Here is a 25,462-nt window from a genome sequence, read left to right as displayed (position 1 = left end):
AACTGAGATTTGCCCGCCCTGATGTGCAAGTCGGCTCCGGGGTGGTTGTATCGAACTCCTGCGGTGGGGAGAACGAACCTGAAATGGTGTAGTGAGCTATTTGCGTCCTTACTAACATGTCTGAGCCAAGCACCTCGCAGCAAGAGCTGGCACCAGGCCAGAAGGATTACGTAGTACTGTGCTTAGACTTCATGTTCAAAGCTAAGGAAGATGGCCTCTTCAGAGGGCAGCGAGCCCGGGACCTGGTTGCTGAGTGTCTACAGATAGCACACGGCACTGTTACGACTGTGACGAGCACCTACAGAGCCGACAATGAGACCAAGTTTGAGGTGCACATCAGCCATTTAGCGGTGCTTGCTCCTTATCAGCTATTTAACCTCTATTATTTTATATGTGAAATCAGCGCGGAAGGAAGCGTAAGTGTACTTTTTTTAGGCGCACATGAAATTACGACCCAGCAGAGCGAAGGATAAGGTGCCTGCCTGTTTAAATAAATATTTGTGTTTTCCTTGCACTCAAATCGTTTACTGTTTAAATAAATATTTGTGTTTTCCTTGCACTCAAATCGTTACAATCGTAATCGGATTTGCTGCTGCTCAGTTGCGTACTTTCTTATACTTTCTTGCGCAAATCCAGGTGGTTTTGGAAATTGCCCAATCAATTGACCGCCTCAAAGGCAACCCGTTTCCCGTAAATCTGGGGCATCTGGAAAGAGTTTAAAAATGAGTAAACGTTAAGTTCACCTGTACCCGCCTGAAATCACCGTAAAACCCAGCACACTATGCATGGAGATGCCATTCTCGGACGCCCTGCTGCGGCAGCGCGCACAGCCGGGTGGCGCATCCGGCGCGATGTGCTCCCGCCGAGGATGAGCATGCAAGGTCCACTGACTGGGGTGGGCCACACCCAAATTTGGGCCACTTTTAGGTGGCACACTCCAGTCAGTATCTCGCGGAAGCTGTCGACGAGCAGCAGCAGCGCCGCCAACCCGGAAAGCCGCACGCGCCCCAGACCACACCAGAGCAGCATGCCGGGCCTCAGCGCCTCTGAGCTGCCTCCAGAGACTCTGTGTGCTGGTGACACGATCGAGTACTACTGCCGTGCCTTCGTCTGTTTAGACCCCAAGGGCTTTCGGCGCGCCGTCGTCACTTGCATTGACGACGGCGCGGACGTGGACTTCCCGGTCGATTTGGACACCGGGGACGTAATCCCGGGCGACATGATGATGAAGCGAGTCACTGCTGCGTCTGGAAAGCAGCTAGATCCCAGTGCCTCTCTCTGGAGGAAGCTACGGATGTTCAAGCTCGTCGCAGGGACGTTTTCAGCTCCATCGAGGGCCAGCGCGCTCAATTCAGCGCTTGCCGGGGCAATCAATGGTGCGGTAGAGTCCGTTCGGGAGGCGCTTTGTGATAAAAGCGAGGAGATCGTTCCGGAGACACCCCAGAGCAGCGCGTGCAGCTCTCCCGAGCCAGCGCCACGTTTGAGCCAGATGGAGCTGCCCAGCACTCCGACCCGGCCGTTGGCGGCGACAGAGAGCGGTGGTAAAGCTCCAGCACGGTCGGAGAAGAAGGCACGAAGCGAGCAAGCGTACGAAAGATCGTCTATTAGGGAGATTATCGACTTGGTGTCGTCGTGTGATGAGAGTGGAGTGCTTTCCGGTGCTAAGTCTGCCGAGCCAAGTCCAGCAAGCGAAGTTGAGGCGGCTGTGTATATGCGGGCGATTCCGAACCGCCACGCCCGGGCCAAGATCCGCCACCAGGCGAAGAAAACGCGTGCGCAATGGCACGTCCCGAGATCGAGAAAGCGCCGCTATCTGGCAAAGTGCGCCATCACCAAGAGCGGCTCGGAGATCTACCACGCGAAGCCGTTTCAGGCCGTCAAGTTCGAGGCCTTGAAGAACAGCCCTGAGGTGAGAGAGCAGCTGGAGACTTTGCACGCTAGACGAGATGTGTTCCAGGATCCAGCAGCGAAGCAGTCTCGCACGCTGCTCAAGACGGTGCCATGGCCGTCAGACGTCGAGCCCATTACGATCTGCAAGCGCAACGGCGTCAAGTTCCCGGACATCGGGGCAGTCGACGCATGCAAGTGTTTCGGCGATTGTTTTTGGGATACGTGCTCCAACGTGGCGTCCGCGTCGTTCTGCACCCCGAAGTACTGCAAGCTCGGGGCGAGGTGCAGCAACGCACCGCGGACGCTGGACACGTTGAAGCTCTTCGACACCGGTCGGGTAGGCCTCGGGGTGTACACCTCCACGGATCTCGAAGTCGGCGACGTCCTGGGCGAGTACTGCGGGGAGCTGATGGAGTTCCCCGCAGTGGTGGAAGGGAAACCACGGGCAGCCGTCATGGAGAACAGCGGCTACACGCTGCTGTACAACGCGAAGTCCGTCAACAGGAACATCGTCTACGTGGATGCCTTGAATTGCGGCTCCGTCACGAGGTTCATCTCGCACGCCTGCGAGCCCAACGCAGCTTTTATCGAGCAACAGACGCGGTCGAGAGTCCGCGTGCTAGTGAAACCCAAAAATGTGTCTGCAGGCGCCCAAGTGACTGTCCATTAGGGTAGCCAGCGCTGGTTCAAGTGCGCGTGCAACAAGTGCTGGATGGACCCGAGCCTGCAGGACGGCAACGTCGCCCAACACAATCTTGCAGAAAAATCAACGTAGTTCAAGTGCAGGAAAACTGTAAGCTCTGTTGTGGATATACTCGCTTGTTCAATATGCATTGGCCCTAGTCAGACTCCGTGCCACTATAGATCCTCTCCTACGTCCGCATCCGCGAGTGCTGGGTCAGTCTGCAGATAGTGCAGGTCTGATTGCTCGCGGACGACCCCCGGCAGCGTCGGTGCCTGCTGATCCACGCTTCTGCCCAATGCGTCTGCTCACGAGTATGCGCCGACCTGGCGATCCGTAGCCCGGAGCCCGAAAATAAGGTGCACACAGGTGCCGAGCTTGAAGGAGTAATTACATGGACACCACTTTCTCCGCAACTGAACGGGCCACCCATACGGTGGCTCGTTCTGCACTTCCATCCTGGCGTAATTGACGCCCATTTGGGCTGAGACGGCAATCGCCTCCTCCGTGGTTCGCTTGGCCCCCTCCACGACGATGCGCTTCGCGGGATACTCGAGGACGTGAACGACTCCGGCGTCCCCCACGACGCTGTCCGCGTCGCAGTTCCTTAAGAGCAACTTCTCCCGAACGAGCTCCACCACGCGTCGAGTCAGCGTGAGTGCAGCTTCGGGCTCCGTTCGGAATGGTCGGTGCCTGGCCGATTCGTTCATGCAGCAGTCACTCAGCTCCTTCAACAGCATGCCCATCTTTAGGCGCCGCCGCAACGTATAATCCCGCTTCAACACCTGCTCAACAGGATTGTTCGTTGTGGCAAAGCCACTCGGCGTTGAGTAGCATTGCCACAGTGAGAACGGTCCACGCAGCCACTGCGCCTCTAGGTAGTCGCAGAAGTCCACCAGCCCCGGGTAGTCCTCCAGGCACACAAGAGCTGATCCCGCAGATAGGAAAAGCTGGTCTGGTCACGGGCGAAATGCATGTTATACAGCCCTCGCACTAATGCACCCGCCACGTGCGAGGGAAATCCCTTCATGTGCTTCTCCACGTTGGTCATGACGTGGAAGAAGCACATAAGATACTCCATGCCAGGGTTGCTCTGGAACACTGTGAAAACTGCATTGCGCTGGGCTTGTTCAGCGTCGCCCATGACGTATCGCGGCATCAGTATCTGCTGCGTGATCCAGGTGTAGAGCCGGCTGAGCGCTGCCAGACAGCTTTCGTAAATTGGTTGCAGCCTCTGGGACACCACAAACAACGCCACGAGATGGAAGCTGCGCGCACGATCGGAAATGCCGATGACGATCACCGGATACTTTGCGGTGTTGATCTTGAAGGTGGCGTCCATGTGCAGTACGTAATACTCGGAGGGCAAGGTGAGCCTTCGCACCAACGCCTTCGTTGTCAGCCCCACAAGGAAGGGATCCTCATCTGAACCGTCGCCGATGATTGGCTTCCTGCTCTCATCGAGATCCTACGCAAAGGTGAGCGTGTCGTGGTTGCCCTCGCTCCCGGTGTACGCTCGGCTGTGGATCCACTGGGTGAGGTCCTCCAGCCGGTCGTGGTTCTCGAGCTCCGTCTTCGAGTAGTGATTGCAGAAGTTCTGCACCTTGTCCAAGGGAGGGAGGTCGTCCGCAGGAAGCTAAGGCTTCCGGGCCATCGCGTGTTGGATGCGCAGCGGTCGCAGCCGCTGATTGGCGAGCTCACGGCAGAACTCCTTCTGCCTTCCAGACAGCCTAGCACGCTTGGGAGAGGAGGAGGCGGTGAAGTGATCACCTAGCTCGTAGATGTAGAACTCACCACTGTCGGAACAAACGAGGACCTTGCCGCGCCACGAGCAGGTGACGGCGCTACAGGTCGCCGACTCGCACATGAGCAACTTGTACCGCATGCTGTGGTGCGAGCCGGCGCCACAAGCCGTACACGGCATTGCGTTGTTCTTCCCCGTGCTGTGCCTCTTCATCCTGATCAGCATGGCTTCCGCATCGTCAGCACTGAGCTCGGTGCCCACCTCTCTCCACGGCAACGTCCGGGGCATCGCTCGCTTGCTCTGCTTCACGAAATGGGGGGGGGCTCGGTCTGATTGGCCGAAAGTCGAAGTGGAAGCGCACGCTCCAGGCCCTTTGCTGCGCGCACTCAGCTCCTTCCACGCGCGCGGGGGCCACGTTCACGCACGAAACGAGTGCTTTTCATGCATCGTGTGGCGGTACCAAGTTATTGTGTGCCGAACAGCATCTTCGTGTGGGAGTCGCCATGCCACGGTACTGGTCAGGGTCTAATGGTGCCAAGATGCATTATCGTGAGTTTATCCACGTTTGCGGTGCCATCACCATACTTTAGGTTGCTTTTCACTCGTTCTCTTTAAAAATAGTCTTGTAGCGCAAAAAACGACTGCGAATCAGCTAATTCTGACCACATTTTTGAAATCTACGCCCGATTTTACCCCTTATATCTAGCTGTTGCTATAGGATTTGGGTTGCTGAATTTTCATAACAGATGGCTACATTTTGGTCCAAGGACTTAGTACAATAGTACAACCCACGCTGGTGGCTTCAAGCCACTGGCTTGTACCAAATTACAAGCTGTAACTACGAGTACAAGTTGTACGATGTAGAGAAGCTTTGAGCGACACTATTCGTTGCGTCCTCCTCATTCGCGTCTCCACGAATACCGGTACTTATTTACAGATGGGTCGTTGCTGTCACCTTGAAAAGACGCAGTATTTTTTTTTAATTGAACGCCACATTATTAAAAGAAGGCGGTGGAAATGGGGGAAGCCTCAATAGGTGCAAGTCGACCTGGCTCCAGCACTGTCAAGAACCGGGATGTCGACAAGAAACGAGCAAATCTTTGGAAAAAGCAAGCCAAGAGCTTCAAGCTCAAAGATGTGGGCAAGAAGGTGGACGCCGTGCGATTCTGTGCCCAAGACGAGCGATTCTTTCGCGAACAGACGGAGGTGCTTCCACTACTCATTGGATTTCTGTCCAGAACGAAAGTACGAGTAGTTAGTAAATACTTCTGTAGTGAGAATCGTCACTAAATTGATGTTTTCTTAGACCCCGGAACTCGTCATGGAAACGCTTACTGTGCTCTACACATTGTTGTCGCCTCCAACGGCAACAGAGGCGGCCGATGCCGACCCCGAGGTGATCCACCCTGACGTCAACGGTGCGATATCAGAACGCTGATGACCTATCTTCATCACGCTAACGTGTATGCGTACAGCGATATTTATACTGGATCGTAGCCTGAGTACCGACTCGGCGTGGAAAGCGGGTGAGCCGTTCATTAACCTCTTCGGTTTGAACGCACTGGCGTCAGATATTCGTGTACGTTGACGTTCTTGCAGACATCAGCGCTTCAACTGAGTTTATCGGTATCTTGCTACAGATCAAAGCAATCCAAGTGTACGACCTTCTCTTACGAGCCAGCGTCGAGTTGTCTATATCGACAGGGGCAGCCACTCCGTTCCCAACTGTTGGGTCTCCTTGCTCGGCTTTACTCGGCTGCTTGGCGGTTGATAACGGTGATTTACAGTTTACGGCATTGTCGTGTCTGCGCTCGTTGTTAAACAACCTAGACGAAGAATTTCTAAGCAAATTCGAGGCTGAGAAGGGAGTGTCACGATGTTTGGAGTTTGTATCGCACTCGGAGCGACGTTACCATCGCCCTGCACTCGACATCCTTGAAACCTTTTCCAAAATTGGTACGATAGAAGACAAAAATTACAATGAGGTTTCTTCGAACTCACGGTACTATCGCATTGTTATGTAGACTGTGGAAGGGAGTTGTTGAAAAAAAATAATGTGGCTAGCATTCTACGCAATGCCATCCAGGAAGTGCAAGAAATGATCCAGAAAACGTCAACTATTGTGCCTCTTAGTGGCGTAGATGCTAGTCCATTATCCTCGTCCGACGCCCCACTATTGTGCGCCAACATTGGCATTATCTGTCAAGTCTTCGTGCGCATGACGCTCGCCAAAGAACAAGTGGATACCAGCAAACCAGTGGAAGATAATGTTAAATTATTTACGGACGTAGTGGACGCAATGATCGGTATCCTCCGATACGACATCGCGTCTGGTTTAACTGCTTCCGTTGTGCCTACTGAGACCCCGCGAGCGACGGGTGCTGCGGCAGCGGCGGCTAACGCTGCACTGGCTAATGCTGCTGCATTGGTAGCGCTACTTCCGTTTAGTATTGAGCGTTGTATCGCAGTGATCTCCAGTCTCGGTCGCATTATCGAGAACAGTGAACAATGCAAGGCGCATGCAAAGTCACAGGGTCTTCTTCCGGTACTACTCGATTGCTTTAAGGTTAAAGAGGCTCGTGATCTTCACCAAGTGGCAGACAAATTACTGCACTTGTGTATACATATTATGGATACTCCTGACTCGAACGTCATTGGAGGCGACGGATCCGGACGTACGCACCTTGATGCTCAAGTTCTTTGTGCCGTGTCGACTCGTGGCGTGGAGATAAGTGGAGATGATGAGGTCGATCAAGCAGACTATGCAGACAAACCTCCTCTTGTGGCGGTAGATACCGTGCTGTCTCTACTGGAAACTAGCTGTGAAGCAGCTAGCTCCGACTTAGTTTTCCGTCATGTTCGATGGCTCGCAGCGCTTATGGAGTTGCCAGGAAATGCTAACATATTGGGAGAACGAGCTGTGTCGCTCTTTCTTCAAATTTTAGCAACGACGTCCTCCAATGACAAGCTGTTCTTTGCGTTTCTAGCTAAATGCATTCATGCAATTGTACTCGAGAACTCGGCCGCCTTCGAGGTATGTTCCTTCAAGTTGTCAAGAGTGTATGGTTGCTTACTTTTTTTTAATGAACTGTAGCTTTGTGGGAGCGGAGGTAACAACCCTTCCCTTGCATTTCTCGAGTTTTTAACGCAATCATCGAAGTCTACAGAGATCCTTGAGACTTCAGACACCGACGTGTTTAGTACAGAAGAAAACGTTGATCAACCGGATGAAATTAAGTGTTTTAACGCGCTGATTGACAAAGCTTACAAGTTGGAATGGATCGACGAATACAAAGAGGAGGGCGCTTTTGAGCCGAAGCCATTAACGGAAACTCTGCATGGTATCGACGTGTATCTCGCCGTTGCAGAGGCTCTTGCTGCACTGGCCAGTGCCTTTCTCAAATGGAATTCTAGTGGATCGACGGCAACGGATTTCAGTGAACTCATGGCTACAGTTTCTCCTGGGAAACCGGAAATCCCCACGTCCGGAGGGAGTAAGAAAAAACTACCAGCAGATCAAACCAAACCGTCAGCGATGGGTGAAGCTGTTATGCTCGCTCTATTAGAAAAAGGTTTGCAAGTACCGAAGCTCATATCACAGTATACTGCTGTGAATCCAGCCGTGTGTGTATCGCTGTTGGGGCTACTGGATAATTTAATGAAAGTTACCAGTGGAATGAAAGTGTTGCTACATCTGGCAAAGAATGAACTGCAGTCATCTACGGGAGAAGAAGTGGAGACTTCTACAAAGGACGAGTGGCCTTTATCAGTGGAATGTTCTTCTCGAATGGAGCATACGCTACTGCTTCTCCCTGTTTTGAGTGTTCTCCAGTCACCGGACACCTCGTTCATTGAGATAGAAGCTGCGGTACGTTCGATTTCTGTGATGACGAGTGACTTGGAGCCTGTAGACAAAGAAGCCACAACGCCAGTGTCTGAATCCGTGGAAGCTATAAAGAATCCAGTCAAAGGCGGAGTTGCTGCTACTCCCACGCCACCTGTACCGTCAATTCCTGAGCTGGTAATTACAGAAAGAGACCGCTTCATCAACGCTGCGATAAGCAGTGGCGCACTCGTAGTACTACTGGCTTTTACGGACCTCGCTCGAGTCCCACGAGAAGCAGAAGATTTTGCTAATCGTGCGAGTATTGTGAAGACACAGATTGATGAATTGGTGCAAACTTTCATCACATTAGCTCAAGTGAAGCAGGAAAACATCGTTTCTAAATACCAAGAGAAATTGGAACTGGAACAGAAAGTAGTTGACGATGAGAGGGATGTTACCTTGAATTTACCATACAAGGACCGATGGGCTGAATTACTCGACCACAAGTTCAGTGTCTTTCGGTTTGGGTATATCAACTACTCTGCTTTACTACTGGCATCCGAACTTGCATTATCGAATATAGCTTCGACTCTATTAAATGCTGGAGTCTCACCGGAGACTGCGTCACCCGAGGGATTGACACCTTTGATGATCGCGTTCTTGGTTGGAAACGAAGAAATGATTATCGACCTACTTGATGCTCGAGCCAATGTTGACGCTATTACTACAGACGGACAAGACCTCACCGTCTGGAATTGTGCTCTGGTGTCTCCAGTAAAGGCTCGAGTGAGTGACTTGATCACCAAAGTATACACCGACTCGACGTCTATGGACGCACGTATAAAACTGGATTCGATTGCAGGATCTCTCAGATTCCTGGACATGTGTCTGGATGCTGGGGTGGATACGAACGTATCAAACGCTCAAGGAGATTTCTTGCTGCATGCTATACTGTCGAAATGTATTGTTCGCCGTAAATTACGGGGACTAGATTTGTGCTATCGATACAATTCCTTGCACGAAGACCAGAGACGTCTACAGAGAGCGGTGCTGGATTTGATTCAAGCGCATGGAGCTAATGTGAATAGCTGTAATCGCATGGGCCAGACTCCACTTCATTTGACATTGTTAAATGGGTACACTGATATTGCGAAGATATTACTAAGTCATGGAGCAAATCCGAATGTACAGGGTATTTACGGACACTTCCCATTGCACTATGCATGTCTAGGCTTCTGTGGGGGTCTAGATGGCAGTGACGGCGAAGCTATCGAAATTATTCGCCTGTTACTTGAACAAGCAGAAAAATACACGTGTGTTCGAGGGTCCCACATAGATCGCAGGAAACACAAAAGTGCAGCTGAGAAACAAGCTCTAGCGATCGAAAAAATCCTGGAAAATGGTCTCCAAAGTGTCATCGAACCTCAGTCGATCGTACTCAAGCTGGCCAACCCGCAAGATATTCTATCGACAACGTCGTTCTGCGGTAATTTCCTGGCGTGGCACTTTGCCTGTGGCGCATACATCCAGCTCTCTTCTGCTCTATGTCTTGATGACGATATGCAAAAGTGGTTTGAAGCCAATGGACAAGCGAGGGCAGATATCCTTCGATACTTGATTCGAGAGTGGAAGGTTGATATTTCTACAACTGCAAGTGATGGCTTAACAGCTCTACATTTGGCTGTAAAAAGCGACCTAAACGGCAACAATCTTCCAGTGATCGACGTGTTATTGGAGAACTGCATTGTTTACGTGAACGCCGTTCACGATCATATCCTCATTGACAGCTTACCTGTCATTCCTAGTGGAGCGCAGGCTGTTTATCTCGTTGGAGATGACCGAAAGCAAGCATTCGTGTCGTCTCGATCACTCGATGGGAAGTACCACATCATCTTGGAGGGAGGCCACCACGTTGATCACGTTGCACGTGAACAACTGCAAGTTATCCGTGATCCCGGTACAAAACGGTCTCATCATTCACACCACTACAAGTACTTGTTGCCTATGGAGAGCAGGTTTGCCGCTTTGCATTACGCACTGCAGTCAAGCCACGACACACTCGCTTTGCGATTATTAGATGTACCAGGTATCTCACTTGACCCTGAAGGCAGTGACCTCCCTTTACTCGCATTGGCGTGTGCTGCATGTCAATCTCCTCAAGTTGTGAAGCGATTGATTACGCAACAGGCAAATATGCGCGTGCATTTGCCACTACGAACATCCAAGTGTGACTTGACAGCGGTCGACGCTGATACTTGTACTAGTATTGCAAGCCGAAAACATGCGGCCGCGCTTCACTATGCGGTTATGTATGATGACTATGCAATGGTTGAAGTGCTGGTAACCAGTCCTGAAGGTCATGTGCTTCCGAATGTGAAGAGATCTGGAGATGGCTTCACGCCGTTGCATCTGGCGTGTAAGATGGAGAACATGAAGATTATCAAGTTATTGCTGGATCATGGAGCGAGTTTGACGCAGCTTTCGAGTATGTCTGCACATGGCGTGTCACCTTTGGAGTTGTTGATGAAGTTTGATACGTTGGAGAACGATAAACTCCAGGAACTTATCAGTGAAAATTACTTTCGTCCGGAAATGTTGCTAGAAGGAGGGACGGAGTATGTCACGGCAAGGCCGAATTCAGCGGTAAGTGACAATAACCAAGCATCACAAGAGGTTGATAAGAAGGATAGCGAAGGGCAAGCCAATGACGACGGTGACGCACTTTCGTGTGCTTTGTTACGAGAAGAACAACACAATTTGGATTTTTTCAAGCGTCTTGAGAATTTATATCGTGAAAGACGCGCAAGTCATGAAGCTCTTAGTCGACGACTGGAATCAGAGCTGGGGAAGAGTGATGCTGTCTTGCGTTTATTCTTTGATTTACTTCAGAAACCTCTGGAATCAAATGCTACGCCGGCGTCACATGATGAAGCTTTCCAGCGGCTACGTCATCGTCACGAATGCTATCGTCAGTATACGACTCGGTCTCAATGGAAGCGGAAGGCTAAAATACCTCGAGTGGCTACCACGACGGTGCTCGAAGAAGCAGAACCAGCGTTAGTCTCAGGCTGAAGCAGGTTTTTTAAAAGAATTTATCTTACGACATAAATTACGCAACATCAACAATGTTTTTTATTTTTGGTTTTTGGGTACTATACATAGAACCAGTCCCATTTTCTTTGGACCAGAAGATGAAGTTCTCGGCGGAAGAAGAACGCAGTGAACATGCGGATCTCCACGCTACGAATGGACCTCCAATTGTACCTCAGTTGAATTTAAGCTCACTTTATGACCAATCCCGGTTACCTCCTGTGCATGCGAATACTGTTCGAGGAATGAGAGAAGTGCTCACTAACGCGGATTCAGGCAGTCAGACAGGCCGAGTACGTTTCGCACCTCGTCCACGATCAAAACTTAAGCCGTCACAATCGTGTCGACGTCCTAGTCGCTCTCGCTCTACAATTCCTTTTCAAGGTTCGTCAACAGATCTGCACCAAAAACAATTGAACACTGCTCGTTGTTTCGAGACGATTAAGAGCTGGCAGCAATCTATAGACGCGAGCGTCTTGAAAAACCTTCTCGTCGGCGTCCAAGAAGCTCTTCACACTGCGATTTATCATGAGTCAAAACCAGATTTTAGAGTCGAATCGGAATCTTCCTCTTCGATTGATTTCGCTAGTAAATCGAAGACGGCAGAGTACTTTTCGCTAGTAGCGGATATGCAGGAGAAGGCGGAGAGACAACGGCAAGAACGCAAGCGTCTGACCACACAACTGTCAATGGAGAAGTCTTTGGGAAGTGACTTATCCATGCAACTACAGAATTTTGAAGGTGAACTCACTCAACTTCATTTACGACACGCGTATAACCGCGCGGAGATCAAAGGTGAACGACGTGCTGTGCAGGCTCTAGAAGAAGAGTACGCCTCCCTTATTGACCAAGAAGTGGAGCTGAAACGTGACTGCGAAGTGTTCGAGATGCAGCTGGAAACACAGCAAGCTCAACTTCGAGAAATCCGCAGTCAGCAGCTATACTTGGACTTCGTGTCGAACGCTCCTTTAAAGCGACATTTAGAGGAGAAAAAGTGGCAGGAACAACATGCGTCCGTGGCGTTACAAGTTCAGAACGCCGAAGTCGAGAACCGAGAGCTGGAAAATGAGATCCGAAAACTGGAAGACGAGACTTGTAGTCTGGAAGCTCAATACGCACGCGAGATCCAGACAAAGCAGCAGACGGAGACCTCATTATGTGAACTCCAAGCGAACTACGAGCAATTCCACGACGCTTTTGAACGAACGAGGACATGTTACACACCCAGACCTGACTGGGATCGTATCGTGGACGAAACACCGGAGTTGTCTGTGCAAAAATATCAGTTTGGGATGGTAGAAAACGCTAGTACTGGTGACGATCCTGAGGTGATGAACAGTGACACAAATAAAGACAAAGCTGGAGTACTGGAGCGTCTGGACAGCATGTACAACATCGCAAACAAGGATGACGATCAACAGTCAAACGGAGGACGTACCAAGACATTGGTGAAGGAAATGCTGCACTGGATTGAGCGTCTTCAAAAACACTGTGGGTTAACCTTCATTTAAGTCGGGTACGTGGTATAAAATTCTTTGTTAAGCTTACAGTAACAAACTAACTTAACATTTCGTTATAGATCTGGCATGATGTCGAAGAAGCTCGAGTTGAGTTGAATATTTTACACAATCAACTTGATCGTGCAGTTCGGAAGAATTCAATGCTTCCGAATATATTTCCGAACGACTCAGGTGTCATTACCATTGCAGCTACATCACCACGTTCTGGGTCCCCCTCGAAGAGGAGAACCGAGTATATTATGGCTCTGGGTACGCATGAAGCAGTGCCTTTGTTCCTACGTCATCGTGGTAAACTGAAGAGGAGAGTATTAAAGAAAATCGACGCGGAAAAAGTGGTACGGAAGGTGTGGGTCGAAAAGCGGAAGCGTGAACAGCGAAACCCTCTGGGACGCTACTCACTGGAGAAAGTTTTGTACGAGAAGCTGCATCGCAAGTATGGGTTCCAACCGTTGATCGCAGAGTGGGGCTATAACTTGTTACTGGCACTGCAGTTGTTTAGCTGGGACTCGGAGATCGAGATGTTCCTATTGTGCTTGACTGGAGCCGTCTCGGACCTCGTGTATGTGGACCAAGAGCAGATGATTCAAGGCTGTCAGCAACTGCTACTCCGACTGTGCGAACTCTACTGTGTCGAAAGCTTCGTGACGGAGAGACGTGTCTTGCTGAAAGATGCTCTGGTGGCAGTGAGGACGTATTTTCCTTTGAAGACGGCAGCGCAGTTGCAAGCTATCGAGCAGTCCATCATCCGGGATATGCACAAGATGAAGCGTGGAGGCAATGACTCTTTCTTGTATATCGATGACATTCTTCCGTTAGGTGTCAAATACCCACTAGGGTTTTTTGTAAAAACCATCCGTACACAGCATTTTAAGGAGATTCAGGACTATTACGCTTTGCTTCTAAGGTAGCGTCTTTGTCTTTGGAATTGGGTACCTTTGGATACTTCTAACTCTTTTACTTTGATGCGTGATGTTAATTTTAAGCGAGTTGGAACAGAGGGATACTGAACAGCGAGGCATTTTACCGATTTCTGCTGTCCGAGATGTAAATTACATTGTAGAATTCGCGCTTGATAATACGTGGATACTGATACATGTACGTGAACTCTTTCTTAGGCTATTCTGGCGATTGATCCACTGGCAGACTCCGGTGCAGTGCAGAGTCTGATTGTGAAAGCCTTAAATATCAAGACTCAAGTGCATCTTCATCTGCGCGAGCCTGTTCTTTACAAGGCCATATTGAGGGTACGACGTCTGCCATCAAACATGTATACCTTTTAACTAACTCAAATATCTTTAATTATTAGAAAATGAACGCGACGTGTTTGATGAAATTCGCATTAAACTTCGATCGGAACGCTGAGGTCAATTGGCGTCGTCGAGCAGGTGTTGTGTATACCGATAGTTCTACTACCAACACTGAAATTTAGCATCCAAATAATTGTGATTAATCCTTCCTTAGAGAATTCTGTATTAACAATATTCTCACTCCCAAATGATACTGAAGTCCGTGTCGATAGTTTGATTGGCGCTTGTGAGATCAATCTCCAGACGTTGCGTGTCGGAATCATAGTTGGAGATAAAACTTAGAGATACACGCGAAGGTGACGACGTCACCCCGAGTACGATCACCTTATTGACCAAACTCGTATGTGCGTCCACGTAATGATTCTGCACAGCTGTACACTTGAACATCCCGACCGATGCTGTAAAACTGACGATTGTAGCGTTCGGGTTGATCGTCTCGCCATCGTCCAAGAAAAATTCCCCACTCGCGTCTCCAGTATAAGACAACGCGACGAGGATATCGAATGGTGTGAGGCGAGCACTGGTCGTCGTAAGAGCTGGTTGATGCATCGCCAGGATCGTCCCAGCACGCATGTGAACCGGCATGTCGAATATGGTCACACCGATCGTTAAATAGACGCCAGAAGTCAAAATTTGCGAGAAATCAAAGATATTGTACCAGACCCCACGAGGAAAATATCCCGTCACCGTTGTTGCGCCTTTGTTAGCTACTGGAGTCACCAGTAACGCGTTACCAATCATGAACTGGTAGTTGATGTTGTGAGTGACTGTGTCAGTAGGAAACTCCATCAGCACTGGACGAGCAATCGGTAAACCGTCTCTGTGAGCGTGATAGCTTAGCGTGTAAATGTACGGAAGAAGTCGATATCGTAAGCCTATGAACTTTTGTCCAACGGCTGTGACTTCAGGCCACATGTACGTCTCCTGGGATGGAGAATCCAAGTTATTGTGGTTGCGAGCGAGCGGGTAAAAAGAGCCTAATGCTGTCCACCGAGCACACAACTCCATGTCGGAAGCTCCTAGGAAGCCACAGATGTCAGCGCCTACCATGGGTATACCAAAGAGCCCGAATTTCAAGAAAGAGGGGATGGACCAGCGCAAATCATCCCAGGTAGCGGTGTTATCTCCCGTCCAATGAGCAACGTGAGCGCCACTACCTGGGAACGTTGATCTGGATAGCACGAAAGTCCGTTTGTTGGTTATTTCTTCCAATACGATGGACTCGGAAAGGCCATACAAGTTGTGAGTATCGTACTGCCGGAGATCGCCGTACTGCAACGCCGCAGTTGATATTCCTTTGTGGTAGATGGCGTCGTGATTACCAGCGTTATTGATCGCAAAAGGCGGGTTATCGTACTTGTTTACGTTGACCGAACAATGGAGACAACAGATCGTCATAGTCGTGCTGTTTCCTGTCTTTGGACACGTGTCAACAGGATTGCGTGTACATTTTGATCCAGGACAGAAATTCGCGAGTTCGTTCATATCGATCCAGAGACCTTCGAAGGTGAAGCTCTTGTACATCAACTGGATCTGTTCACTCCAATATGAAGTCGCATTCGGGTGAAAGAAGTCTGGGAAAAACGTAGGACCAGGCCACACTTGACCTAGATACGGTTTGCCACTGACGTCTCTGATGAAGATATCCATTGATAAACCTTGAGTGTATGCGTAGTCGTTCGTGTCGTCTGAAATACCTGGATCAATGATGGGTACATATTTCTGTCCACTAGCGTGAATCTCATCCATAAAGGTAGCCATCTTGGCTTGTGGGAAGTTTACGGGGTCTAATGTGAAGTCATGAAAGCTCTTCATGTAGTCGATATCGGACCAGATGACGTCCAGAGGGAGATTGTTGCTCTTGTACTGGCTTACCACAGTACGGAGGGCGTCGATAGAGCCATAGCCCCAACAAAACTGGTGAAATCCATATGACCAGTATGGCATGAGCTTCGGACGTCCAATGAGCTTCGTGTACTGCGTGACGACGTTCGCTGGGGTAGGACCTAAAACGATGTTGAAGTCGAGCACACCGCCGATAGTCTGGTACACGAGGCGTCCAATGTCCAATGTTAGATCCATAACGTTGCTGTTAAGTAGCAGTACTCCATGTGCCTGGCCCTGTTAATACCAAGAAAGAATGGATGAGATCCGTACGTATTGACGTTCGGCTTGGCAGAAGGTTGATCGCGAGCCCATAGTGTATGCTTGTCACCTGTAGACATCTTGAAGTTATCGCGAGTGCTCTCACCAATGCCGTACACGCTAAGGTCATTGTGCAGAGCTGTTGCTACTTGGAGATATTGATCTTTCACCACCAACGAGATACCGGACGAGTCGAAGAGCGTGTAACCATCGGACTTCCGCACCACTTTAAATGTGAGCGGGTTCTGTGTGTAGTTAAACGAATACAGCGGATCCGTCGCAGCAGACTTCGCCGTGCTGGTCGTTCCCAGAGTACCGGCAGTGAACAAGCTCTTGGGCACCTCCCAGCGCTTGTTACTCTTGTCCCCGATCTTCACGCGGACACTGTCACTCTCCGTCTTGGTGACCGTCACCACGAGTGCCGATAGGTCCGTGCCGTACGGAGTCGAGGTCGGAGCAGTGTTTACTGCGAGGTTAATGGTGAGTACACCGGCATCTTCACTGGCAGACGTCACAGCGTAGCCTGGACCAGTGACGAGAGGGAGAGCGTGGCCGAGAATGCAGGGCAAGAAGATGCAACTTAGCAGTGCAGCTAAGATAGCAAGTTTCGTCATTTAGGGGAGTAAGAGCAACCAAAACAATGGGTCTGGGACGCTGTCGATCATCGACACGTAGGTCATCTTAGCGCGGGAAGGATCCCACACTCTTTGGTGGTTGATTTTCATAAAACAATTGTAAATATTAATAAAGCATCAAGCGAAATATATTTTGCTTTTTACCCGATCTTAATAATCTTTTTTTAAAAAGATTTTTTAAACATTATTTAGAGCTTTAGAATCATTGTTTCAATTCACAAAAGAGAGTGTCTATATTGACCGACTGAGTTAACCTTCCCCTACAAATTTTTGACGCGCTCCCATCCGTACGATGTATACAGTGTGTACCATGTATACCATTCAGCCTGACAGCCACTAAATTTCGAACAGCGTAGCGATCGTAAGGCTGTAGGAGGGGGAAACGGATCTCCGCGTCCGAGCCGTCCAGAAGAGGCCGCTAACTGGGGCTGTCGCGCGCGAGATCGACGAGAGCGACAGCAGCGATTCCGAGCCGCCCCGAGAAGACTCCCAGGACGACGTCTGGCTCCCAACACCCGCTGCGAGCGGTGCTGGTTCGGGTGATGGAGAGTCTTCCGAGGCTTTCAGTGTGTCGGATGTAACCGATTTAACCAGGAGCACTAGCGAGGGTGGTCCCCCCACACGCGTGGTGGCATTACCACTCAACACGGTGGAGTTCGCCTCGTGGGAGGCCTTCGACGAGTACCTGGCTGCGTATGAAGCCCAAACGTTTCAAGTATGCGAGATTCATTCAAGATTTAATGAACGGATGTCTGACCCCGCTGTCCCACTAATTTTGTGCTATCTGTCTTGTAGATATTCAGGGCGCGCTCTAATACCAGCGTGGCAGAGCGCAATGCCAGGATTGACAAGTCACAGTCAAAAGCAGCTAAAATACCAGCATCGTGGGAACAGTATTCAAGGACGTTTGTACGCACTCAGGGAAGTACAAGTCTGTAGCTACGAAGCGGCCACGCCAAGAGACTCGAGCACAGGGCTGCAAGGCGCAGGTACATATATGTCGGCCTGGTCGGGACTGGTCGGGTCCAGTCGGGGTCAATCGGGTAGTTCACTGACTGACAGTGGTTATATATGCTCTACAGATTAATGTCTGCGTCCAGGTAGTTGATACAAAGAATACGACGTTTGCTGTGCGGATCACTCGTTGCCGACTGGAGCACAATCATCGTCTGACAAGCCTGGCTTTCTCTTCACATCCATCGAAACGCATTATCCTCGACGAGTCAACGCTAACTACAGTTGATCTACTTCGAAAAAAAAGGTGTCAAGAAGTCTGGTATCATCAGCCACCTAATGAAGCACACCGACAGTAACCCCACCCCAAAAGATGTGCAAAACCTCGTCCAGAAACTAAAGGCTCGCGAACAACGCGATGGGCCTTCAAGCACTGACAAGCGGCTTAAGAAGTGGATGAAGCAATTCGGTGATGTGCCAGGATACGTTGGTCGGGTTTTCTTGGACGACGTTGGTGGCAAGGTAGAGTGAATGCTTTTATCAGGTCTAATGTCAATTCATGAAGTTAACATTTGTTGTTTTGTGTGCTATTGGATACGCAGAAAGTTGCGACTTGCATCACATTGCAAACAAAGCACATGCGAACACTATTCGACCAATTTCCTGAAGTTCTGATGATTGACGCAACGCACGGGACGAACCGGTCTAAGTATAAAGTTTTTTCATTCATGGCACACGATACGTTCGGCAAGGGCCAGTTTGTGCAGCACGCGCTGCTTCAAAATGAGCGCTATGAAACCCTGTTGACAGCGATAGAGGAATTCAAAGCGAACAATCCTGCGTGGTCAAGACTTCAATGTGTGCTGGTGGATAAGGATTTCACAGAACTGTCCGTATTTAAAAAGGCATTTCCTGGGGTGACAGTCTTACTTTGCCAATTCCACGTGCTGAAGTACCTACGGGAAGAGATTGCTTCAGCTGACTATGGATTTTCGAGGTCTCAGAAAGAGCAACTTGGCGGTGTTGTGAGCTTACTTGTCTACGCAAAAACGGAAGCAGAGTACGACAAACGCTTCCAGTACATGGTGCATCTTGCGTCGATTGGTTATTCCGGTCCAGTTGCGAATGATCGATCTGGTATCGTAGTCGGTGTGGAGTCGGGCTCAGTCGGTGTGGAGTCGGGCTCAGTCGGTGTAGAAGTCACAGATCATGAACTGGAAGATATTTCTTCTCGCATTGATGAACATCCTTTTGTGAAGTACTTTCGAAAGAATTGGGACAGCTGTCGTGAGCTCTGGTGTGCACATAGGCGCCAGAATACCGTCACACTCGGCAATAATACCAACAATCGCCTAGAAGCCTCTTGGAAGCAGCTTAAAGAGTGGGTGGATTCGTTTATGGGAGTGGATGAGTGCATCGCTTCGACCATGTACTATCAAACGTTACAAGAGCGATTGTTCATTGCAGAAGTATACAAGAATGTGACCGTCCAGCATCCTGATAACGACAGCGAGATGACACTGGTGGCGAATATTGTCAGTGAGCATGCTTGTGAACTTATATTCGGGCAGTATTCGTATGCTATTGGATCTGCGTCGTACACGTTTTATGAGGGATGCCCAGACGTGTATTTTATCAAGAGTATATCTACAGCTGATGACGCGCTGGACGAGATGAACGCCGAGTATTCAGTTACTAAGCGCGAATGGAAGTGCTCCTGTCTATTCATGTGCACAAGATTGCTACCCTGTCGACACGTTTTCTACCTCCGAAAGGCTCTTGGTCAGGAGACAGTCATCCCCATACTACTGTTAAACAGGCGGTGGCTGTTGTCTACTGTGCGTGCGGCGATTGAAAATTCAAGTGTCGTCTCTGACACAGCGGAGCCAAAGTCTTTTGAGGTAAAAAATGTGATATCCTCACAGGCGAGACCGTGGGACTCGAACCGCAAATATCGTGAAGCACTGCAATTTGCATCCCAAATTTGTGACACCATGGCGGGACGCGGCATGACGCAGTATAAAGAAGCGATGCAGTATCTTCAAAGTGTGACTGGGCGGTTCAAGAGAGGCAAATTCGAGGATCCCGGTGTGCCAATTTTACCACCAGCTGAATCTGAGCGTCACGGTTCGACTAGCAACTCGCGCGATGATGCGCTGTCGCCGCCACTACTTACTGGTCACGATCCGACTGCACGGACGACTCACCACGTGTCGGCAGAACTGCTTACTCGTCATGCGGATACAGCAAATATGAGTCATGTATCCCCAACTGCCTCTGAGTCTGACCATGCCACAAGCTGCAACTCCGTCGAAACAACACAGGTTGCAGATTTATCGGGCCAGTCGGTCTCGATCGGAGGCCAATCGGGCTCAATCGGGGGCATATCAGGTCCAGTCGAGGACGAATCGGGTCCAGTCGGGGAAGAATTGGATACAGTCGGAGACGTTGAATTAAGCACACTATCACCAGCAACGGAAGACACGCCATTTGTGATAGCGAGTCCTCCAAGATCGCGAGGACGACCAAGACAGACAGCCAGATCAAAGAAGGCAGCTCGTAAAAAAACTGTCATTGTAGCTCAAGAAGACTCAGAGCTGTACGCTTCGAATTTAAGCTTGGCGTCCGTGGATGCAGCGCTGTCTTCGGATGCAACATACATATCGTCAGCTGCAGTTGTGAACAAGTTCAAAATGGTGGAGTATGGCTTCAAGTTCAAGACACCTACAGCACGAACAATATCGAGCTTGCCACCCACAATCGCTTTGATACCAGCAGAGTCGATCACGCGGATATTGCGCCCTGAATAAATTGCCATTTGCAGGAAAAAGGTTTCGGCTCTGCAGTCGAAGCACAAAGGCCTAACAGAAAGTGCCGTGGCGCTGGATATTCCAGGCTTTGGTGCGTACTCAACGAGTACAATTGGGATCATGAATAGGTGGCACAGGGCAATAAAGGTGGTAAAACAGGTCGAGAAGGCTGTGAAGTGGGTCGAAACCATTGACTTCACACTCCCAATGCCTGCTCCGTTTCAAGTGGTGCTACAGACGGATATGCTGTCAAAGATGCAGTCAATCCCGCTTTTGTCTGCAAAGGTACGTCGACGAAATCATGCCATCACTACAGCACTTTCTAACTAAACGTTATGTTTGACAAACAGGCAGAAATTCTAGATCTCGTCGGAAAAAAACAGCTAAGCGACGATACCATGAATATCGTCATGTCCAAGCTGTTCGGAGAACGAAATGATGTCGTCATTGTGGATCCAGGTGTTATCGGTTCCATTGATAATGAAGATAGTCCTGTCAATACCAGAGCCTTCGCTTCAATTTTCGCGGGCAAGACGAACGAGAAAATTCTGATCCCTATATGCTGCAGCAACACGCATTGGTGCTGCGTAATGGTGAACTTAAATCTGAATGATGTGTGCATCTATGACCCAATGAGCTCGAGCTATGTCGTTAGAGTCCGAGCGATCGCAGAAAAGCTGGCAATGCAACTGCCAAACTACGCACCAAGGAAATACCAAGTACACCACTACATGGGCGATCTAGGGGTACAAGTAGATTCATACAATTGTGGTATGTATGTTCTGCTAGCGTTTGAGGTATTCGCTGGTGCCCAAGGTCTGTGCATGCTGAGTAGGAAGGAGTTACAGTATCTGCGCTACAGATACATATATATGTGTCTATAGTTAACTCTTTCAACAAGTCGATTTTGATTCTGCACTTACCAGTCCCACTGAGCTCTACTGAATAAAGTTTCTCATGCTCATGACATGATGCCGGTCGTACTTGCACGCTCAAACCACAAAGTCTTCACATCCGGATATACGTATACGGACGCTTGATTGCTCAACTGACTTATTTTGTGTCGGGCATGGTCGGGCATTGATCGGGTGCTGTCGGGCACCATTAGCCTGTCTCTTCCACACCAGTCGGGTTGAATAGCAAGTGCCTTCACAAAAAATATATTTCTGTCTCGTTTATCAGTAAACTACTGATACACCAAATAAACTAAGAACGAAAAGTTGTTTAAGCGCAAGGCATGCAATAGCTCATTTGATGAGGCAGAACAAGTGATCAGCCACATCACAATTTATCGCACCTAATCAAACAATTTTAATTATAAAGGAAATCAGGCATAAAATCTCGGGACGTACAGTATATTCTTGTACTCGTCACAAGTCCTTGGACCATAATGTAGCCATCTGTTATGAGGATTCAACAACCCAATACCTATACATGTACTGTAGAACATTTGTGCTTCCGGACAGACCAAATTGCATACAAAATGAAAAATCTTATAGGTAGGCAAGATTACGTTTATGTATGTATGCAGCTTGCACATCTATCAATTGATGCTGGATGGGTTACCATCTGATGCATCAAGACAGTGCTCCACAACATCGTCGTCGTCGCAAACTGTTACAGCGTCGTCAATCAACTGCAAACTCTCCATCTGCTCAATAACATCGTTTTCGGCAAATTCAGTCATAGCTCGTTTTGTATGCGGGTTAAACCCACTCTTGATAACAACTTCGCCTAACTGCTTCCATGCAGTCGTTGCCCAAGTCACTGCTTCTCGTCTTGAAGGAGGCTGAAGCTCGAATTTCCCATGGGAGCCGTCAGCGGAGTAATCATTCAATTGCTGTGATAAAAAGTTCACCCATTGCCTTCGTAAGCGCTGCTTAAGAGGACGGAACCACGAAATGTCTGCTGGTTGGCATACTGAAGTAAGTCCAGGGGGAACCTTAAGTAGATGAACGTTGAGCAACGTTGCATGCTTTTTGACTTCATCGGTCCAATGTGCCGAGAAGTCATCCCAAAGCAAAAGAATTGGTTCTGCTTCGTCTCTGCTGGCAAAATGGTAGTCCAGAAATGCGACAGAAAGGTCGGAGTTCCACCAAGCAGAGCTGTTGCCATAGATTTGCACACCAAGCTGTGTTTGAGCGTCCTTCATTGCTGGCCAAAGCTTATCGCCAAAGCCGTGCTGGGCGATGTAGTTATATGCAGCTTTCTCTGGGATTTTTGAAGGCTCGGTTTTCACTACGTAGAATGTATCGTACTGCTTCCCCGTACAATCAGCCAGGAACATACCGGTGAAGCGTTCCTTGTCCTTTCCTCCACACCTTACCCAGACTGTCTTTGCACCCTTCTTACTGATTGTTTGTTTCGGTAAATATTCGAATAATATCCCACTTTGGTCAGCATTGTAGACTTTATTGACACCAAGTTCACGCTTCGTGTCTTCCACTTCCTGCCAGAAACGCCTGAGCGGCTTCTTCCATTGCGGCAGGAGATTTCTGCCCTTGGCGAGTTTTAGCTCGCAGTGAAAGTCCGTGACGCGAGAGGAATCCTTGCTGCCAGCTCCATCGTCCCTCGAAAATACCATCTGGCACGCCGATGTCTCTAGCGATCTGCAAAGCTTGTAGCTGCAGCATAAGTCTCGAGACAGGAACACCTTCACCCCGCATTGAGTTGACCCACTCCACTAAACCTTCTTCCGCGGTAGGAGACAAAGTTGCTGCTGTTCCTTTTTTTCTAGCCGACTTTAGATTCGCAGTGGCTGAGCACGCAACCATGGCTTCAATATGTGCCCTCGATTTCTCCCATTCATATATGCGCTTACGCTTGGACTCCCTTTTGGACGAAATAAGATGGCTGTAGAATTTGTCGAGAGTTTCTTGCATATTGTTGTCTTTTAAAAAGTCTATGACGGCTAGCTTCTTAGTGTAGCTTTCACATTCACGAGAGTATTGATTCGCCCGACGACCACGACCACATGGGGTTCTCACTGCCGCGCGCCATGTTGAGGACCAGCGTTGAATCGGTTTTGCGCGCCCTCTCGATTTTTCTGCAACCCTTTATGAATAAAAATAGGCCTGTCCGTTTAAACAAATGGTCAATGGTGAGGTTTTTCTCATTTCTATATCACTACGATTGGCCGATAATAGTGCCCTGATGTACAAAACGTCTGGATGCACAAATGTTCTACAGTAGCAACAGTTAAATATAAGGGGTAAAATCGGGCGTAGATTTCAAAATTGTGGTCAGAATTAGCTGATTTGCAGTCGTTTTTGCGCTGCGAGACTATTTTAAAAATCTTTCCAGATGCCCCAGGTTTACGGGAAGGCACGTGTTGCTGCGCCCAGCTGAGAATCCTGAGACCAGCCTCCTGAGACCAGCCTCCTGCGCCCAGCCATGCCCATTCGGCGCCCCAACATGCCCATCGGACGCTCATATAGCCCCCTAACACTGCCCAACTCAATAAAGCCGGCGTGGGCACGTTATATCCTTATACGTGTACCCGGATGCTGTGCCGGCGTACTTAGGCAAGGACTTGTAGATTTTTTTCTCGGTCACAAGTGTCACTCAGACAGTAAGAAGCGCCTGTCGAGACGCAACGGTGTCCAACATATTGTACACGGTGTATTCGTAACCGAACTACATCACGCGTGTCGTAGCATTCATGAAAACGTGTATTGATCTTAAGTTACAAGACTTAGCCAAGTAACATTCAAGCTTGCATACACATTTGCAAGTATCGGAATCATAGATGAGCTCACACGCAATGTCACTCAATACAAAGTGCATCTCAGCATCATACTTTGAATTGTGAACCACACTCCAGTTGTACAAGTCATCCATGATTTTTTCTCCTGTTGAGTCAGGTAGCACATAATCGAAGCAGCACACTCGTCAGCACTCATAAACGAACCCACGAGGTATATTAGCTGCTTCCATGATGCTTCGAGCCTGTTGTTCGTGTTGTTTTTCATAGTAACATCATTCTGCCGCTCGAATGAGCACCACATCGATCTACAAGAATCTCAATTCTTGACGAAATGAGCCTCAAAAGGATGTTTCGGCCGGTCGTCATCTCTGTCATCGCAATATGCTTCCACCCGCTCACTAACCGCACCAATCCCAGCACGATCACCCGACTCACTTTCATCTGCGCCCAACTCGTTACTATCAGCCCCAATTGGCTTATGTTGGAGTCGAATCCAGGTGAGCGAGATACAGCACCTCATGCTCGTGATATGCCGCAAGAACTTACGATACTTTTCAAACTCGTGCTCGGTCCGCGCGTACACCAATAAATTCACGATTCCATGCTGCTGTTGTTTCTGGCATGAGGTGAAACCGTATTCAGTGCTCGATATATTTTTACGCAAATATTGGACGACATGAAACTGGCACAGAAGTACCAAGGCGTGTGGAAACGCGACCTTGAGCACGGATATTTCAGTGAAATCCTTGTCAATCAGAATGAATTTGATCCGTGTCCAGGCCACGTTATTCTTCTTAAACTCCTCCAAAGATGTCAAAAGAGTAGGACGACGCTCATTTTGGACAAGGGCACGATATACAAATTGACCCTTTCCAAATACATCATGGGCCATTATCGAGAACATCTTGTATTTAGACGCATTCGCCCCGTGCGTGGCATCGATCATTAATACATCAGGGAACATATCGAATAGCTCACGCATGTGTTTGGTCTGCAACGTGATACAAGTGGCGATCGTCTAATATATACGGCAAAGTAAGAAGGATTAGAAAAAGATTATGGTTAGAAACTGAGACCTTTATATACCTTATCATGCACTGAATCGACAAAAATGCGGCCGACGTTTTCAGGCTCCTCCGAGAATTCGATCATC

The 25,462-nt window shown here is 49.1% G+C and overlaps 3 protein-coding genes across 3 annotated transcripts; 2 read left to right on the top strand and 1 right to left on the bottom strand.

Moving 5' to 3' along the window:
• Positions 1-5,333: 5,333 nt before the first annotated feature.
• PITG_13875 (uncharacterized protein) lies at positions 5,334-10,676 on the top strand (the record flags this gene model as incomplete). Its single annotated transcript, XM_002899502.1, has 8 exons — positions 5,334-5,561; positions 5,623-5,734; positions 5,792-5,895; positions 5,957-6,272; positions 6,341-6,934; positions 7,076-7,350; positions 7,588-10,556; positions 10,607-10,676. The coding sequence occupies 8 exons, from the start codon at positions 5,334-5,336 to the stop codon at positions 10,674-10,676; spliced, it is 4,668 nt and encodes a 1,555-aa protein (XP_002899548.1).
• A 1,245-nt stretch (positions 10,677-11,921) lies between these two features.
• PITG_13874 (uncharacterized protein) lies at positions 11,922-14,181 on the top strand (the record flags this gene model as incomplete). Its single annotated transcript, XM_002899501.1, has 7 exons — positions 11,922-12,540; positions 12,586-12,606; positions 12,664-12,723; positions 12,834-13,656; positions 13,736-13,796; positions 13,868-13,906; positions 14,059-14,181. The coding sequence occupies 7 exons, from the start codon at positions 11,922-11,924 to the stop codon at positions 14,179-14,181; spliced, it is 1,746 nt and encodes a 581-aa protein (XP_002899547.1).
• A 55-nt stretch (positions 14,182-14,236) lies between these two features.
• Positions 14,237-16,818, bottom strand: PITG_13873 (alpha-glucosidase, putative; the record flags this gene model as incomplete). Its single annotated transcript, XM_002899500.1, has 2 exons — positions 14,237-16,174; positions 16,225-16,818. The coding sequence occupies 2 exons, from the start codon at positions 16,816-16,818 to the stop codon at positions 14,237-14,239; spliced, it is 2,532 nt and encodes an 843-aa protein (XP_002899546.1).
• Positions 16,819-25,462: the final 8,644 nt, after the last annotated feature.

This window comes from Phytophthora infestans, genomic scaffold (genome assembly GCF_000142945.1).
Source record: "Phytophthora infestans T30-4 supercont1.30 genomic scaffold, whole genome shotgun sequence".
NCBI classification, from domain to species: Eukaryota; Oomycota; class Peronosporomycetes; order Peronosporales; family Peronosporaceae; genus Phytophthora; species Phytophthora infestans.
Note: the sequence above shows the minus strand (reverse complement) of the source record. Positions and strands in the feature narration are given on the sequence as shown.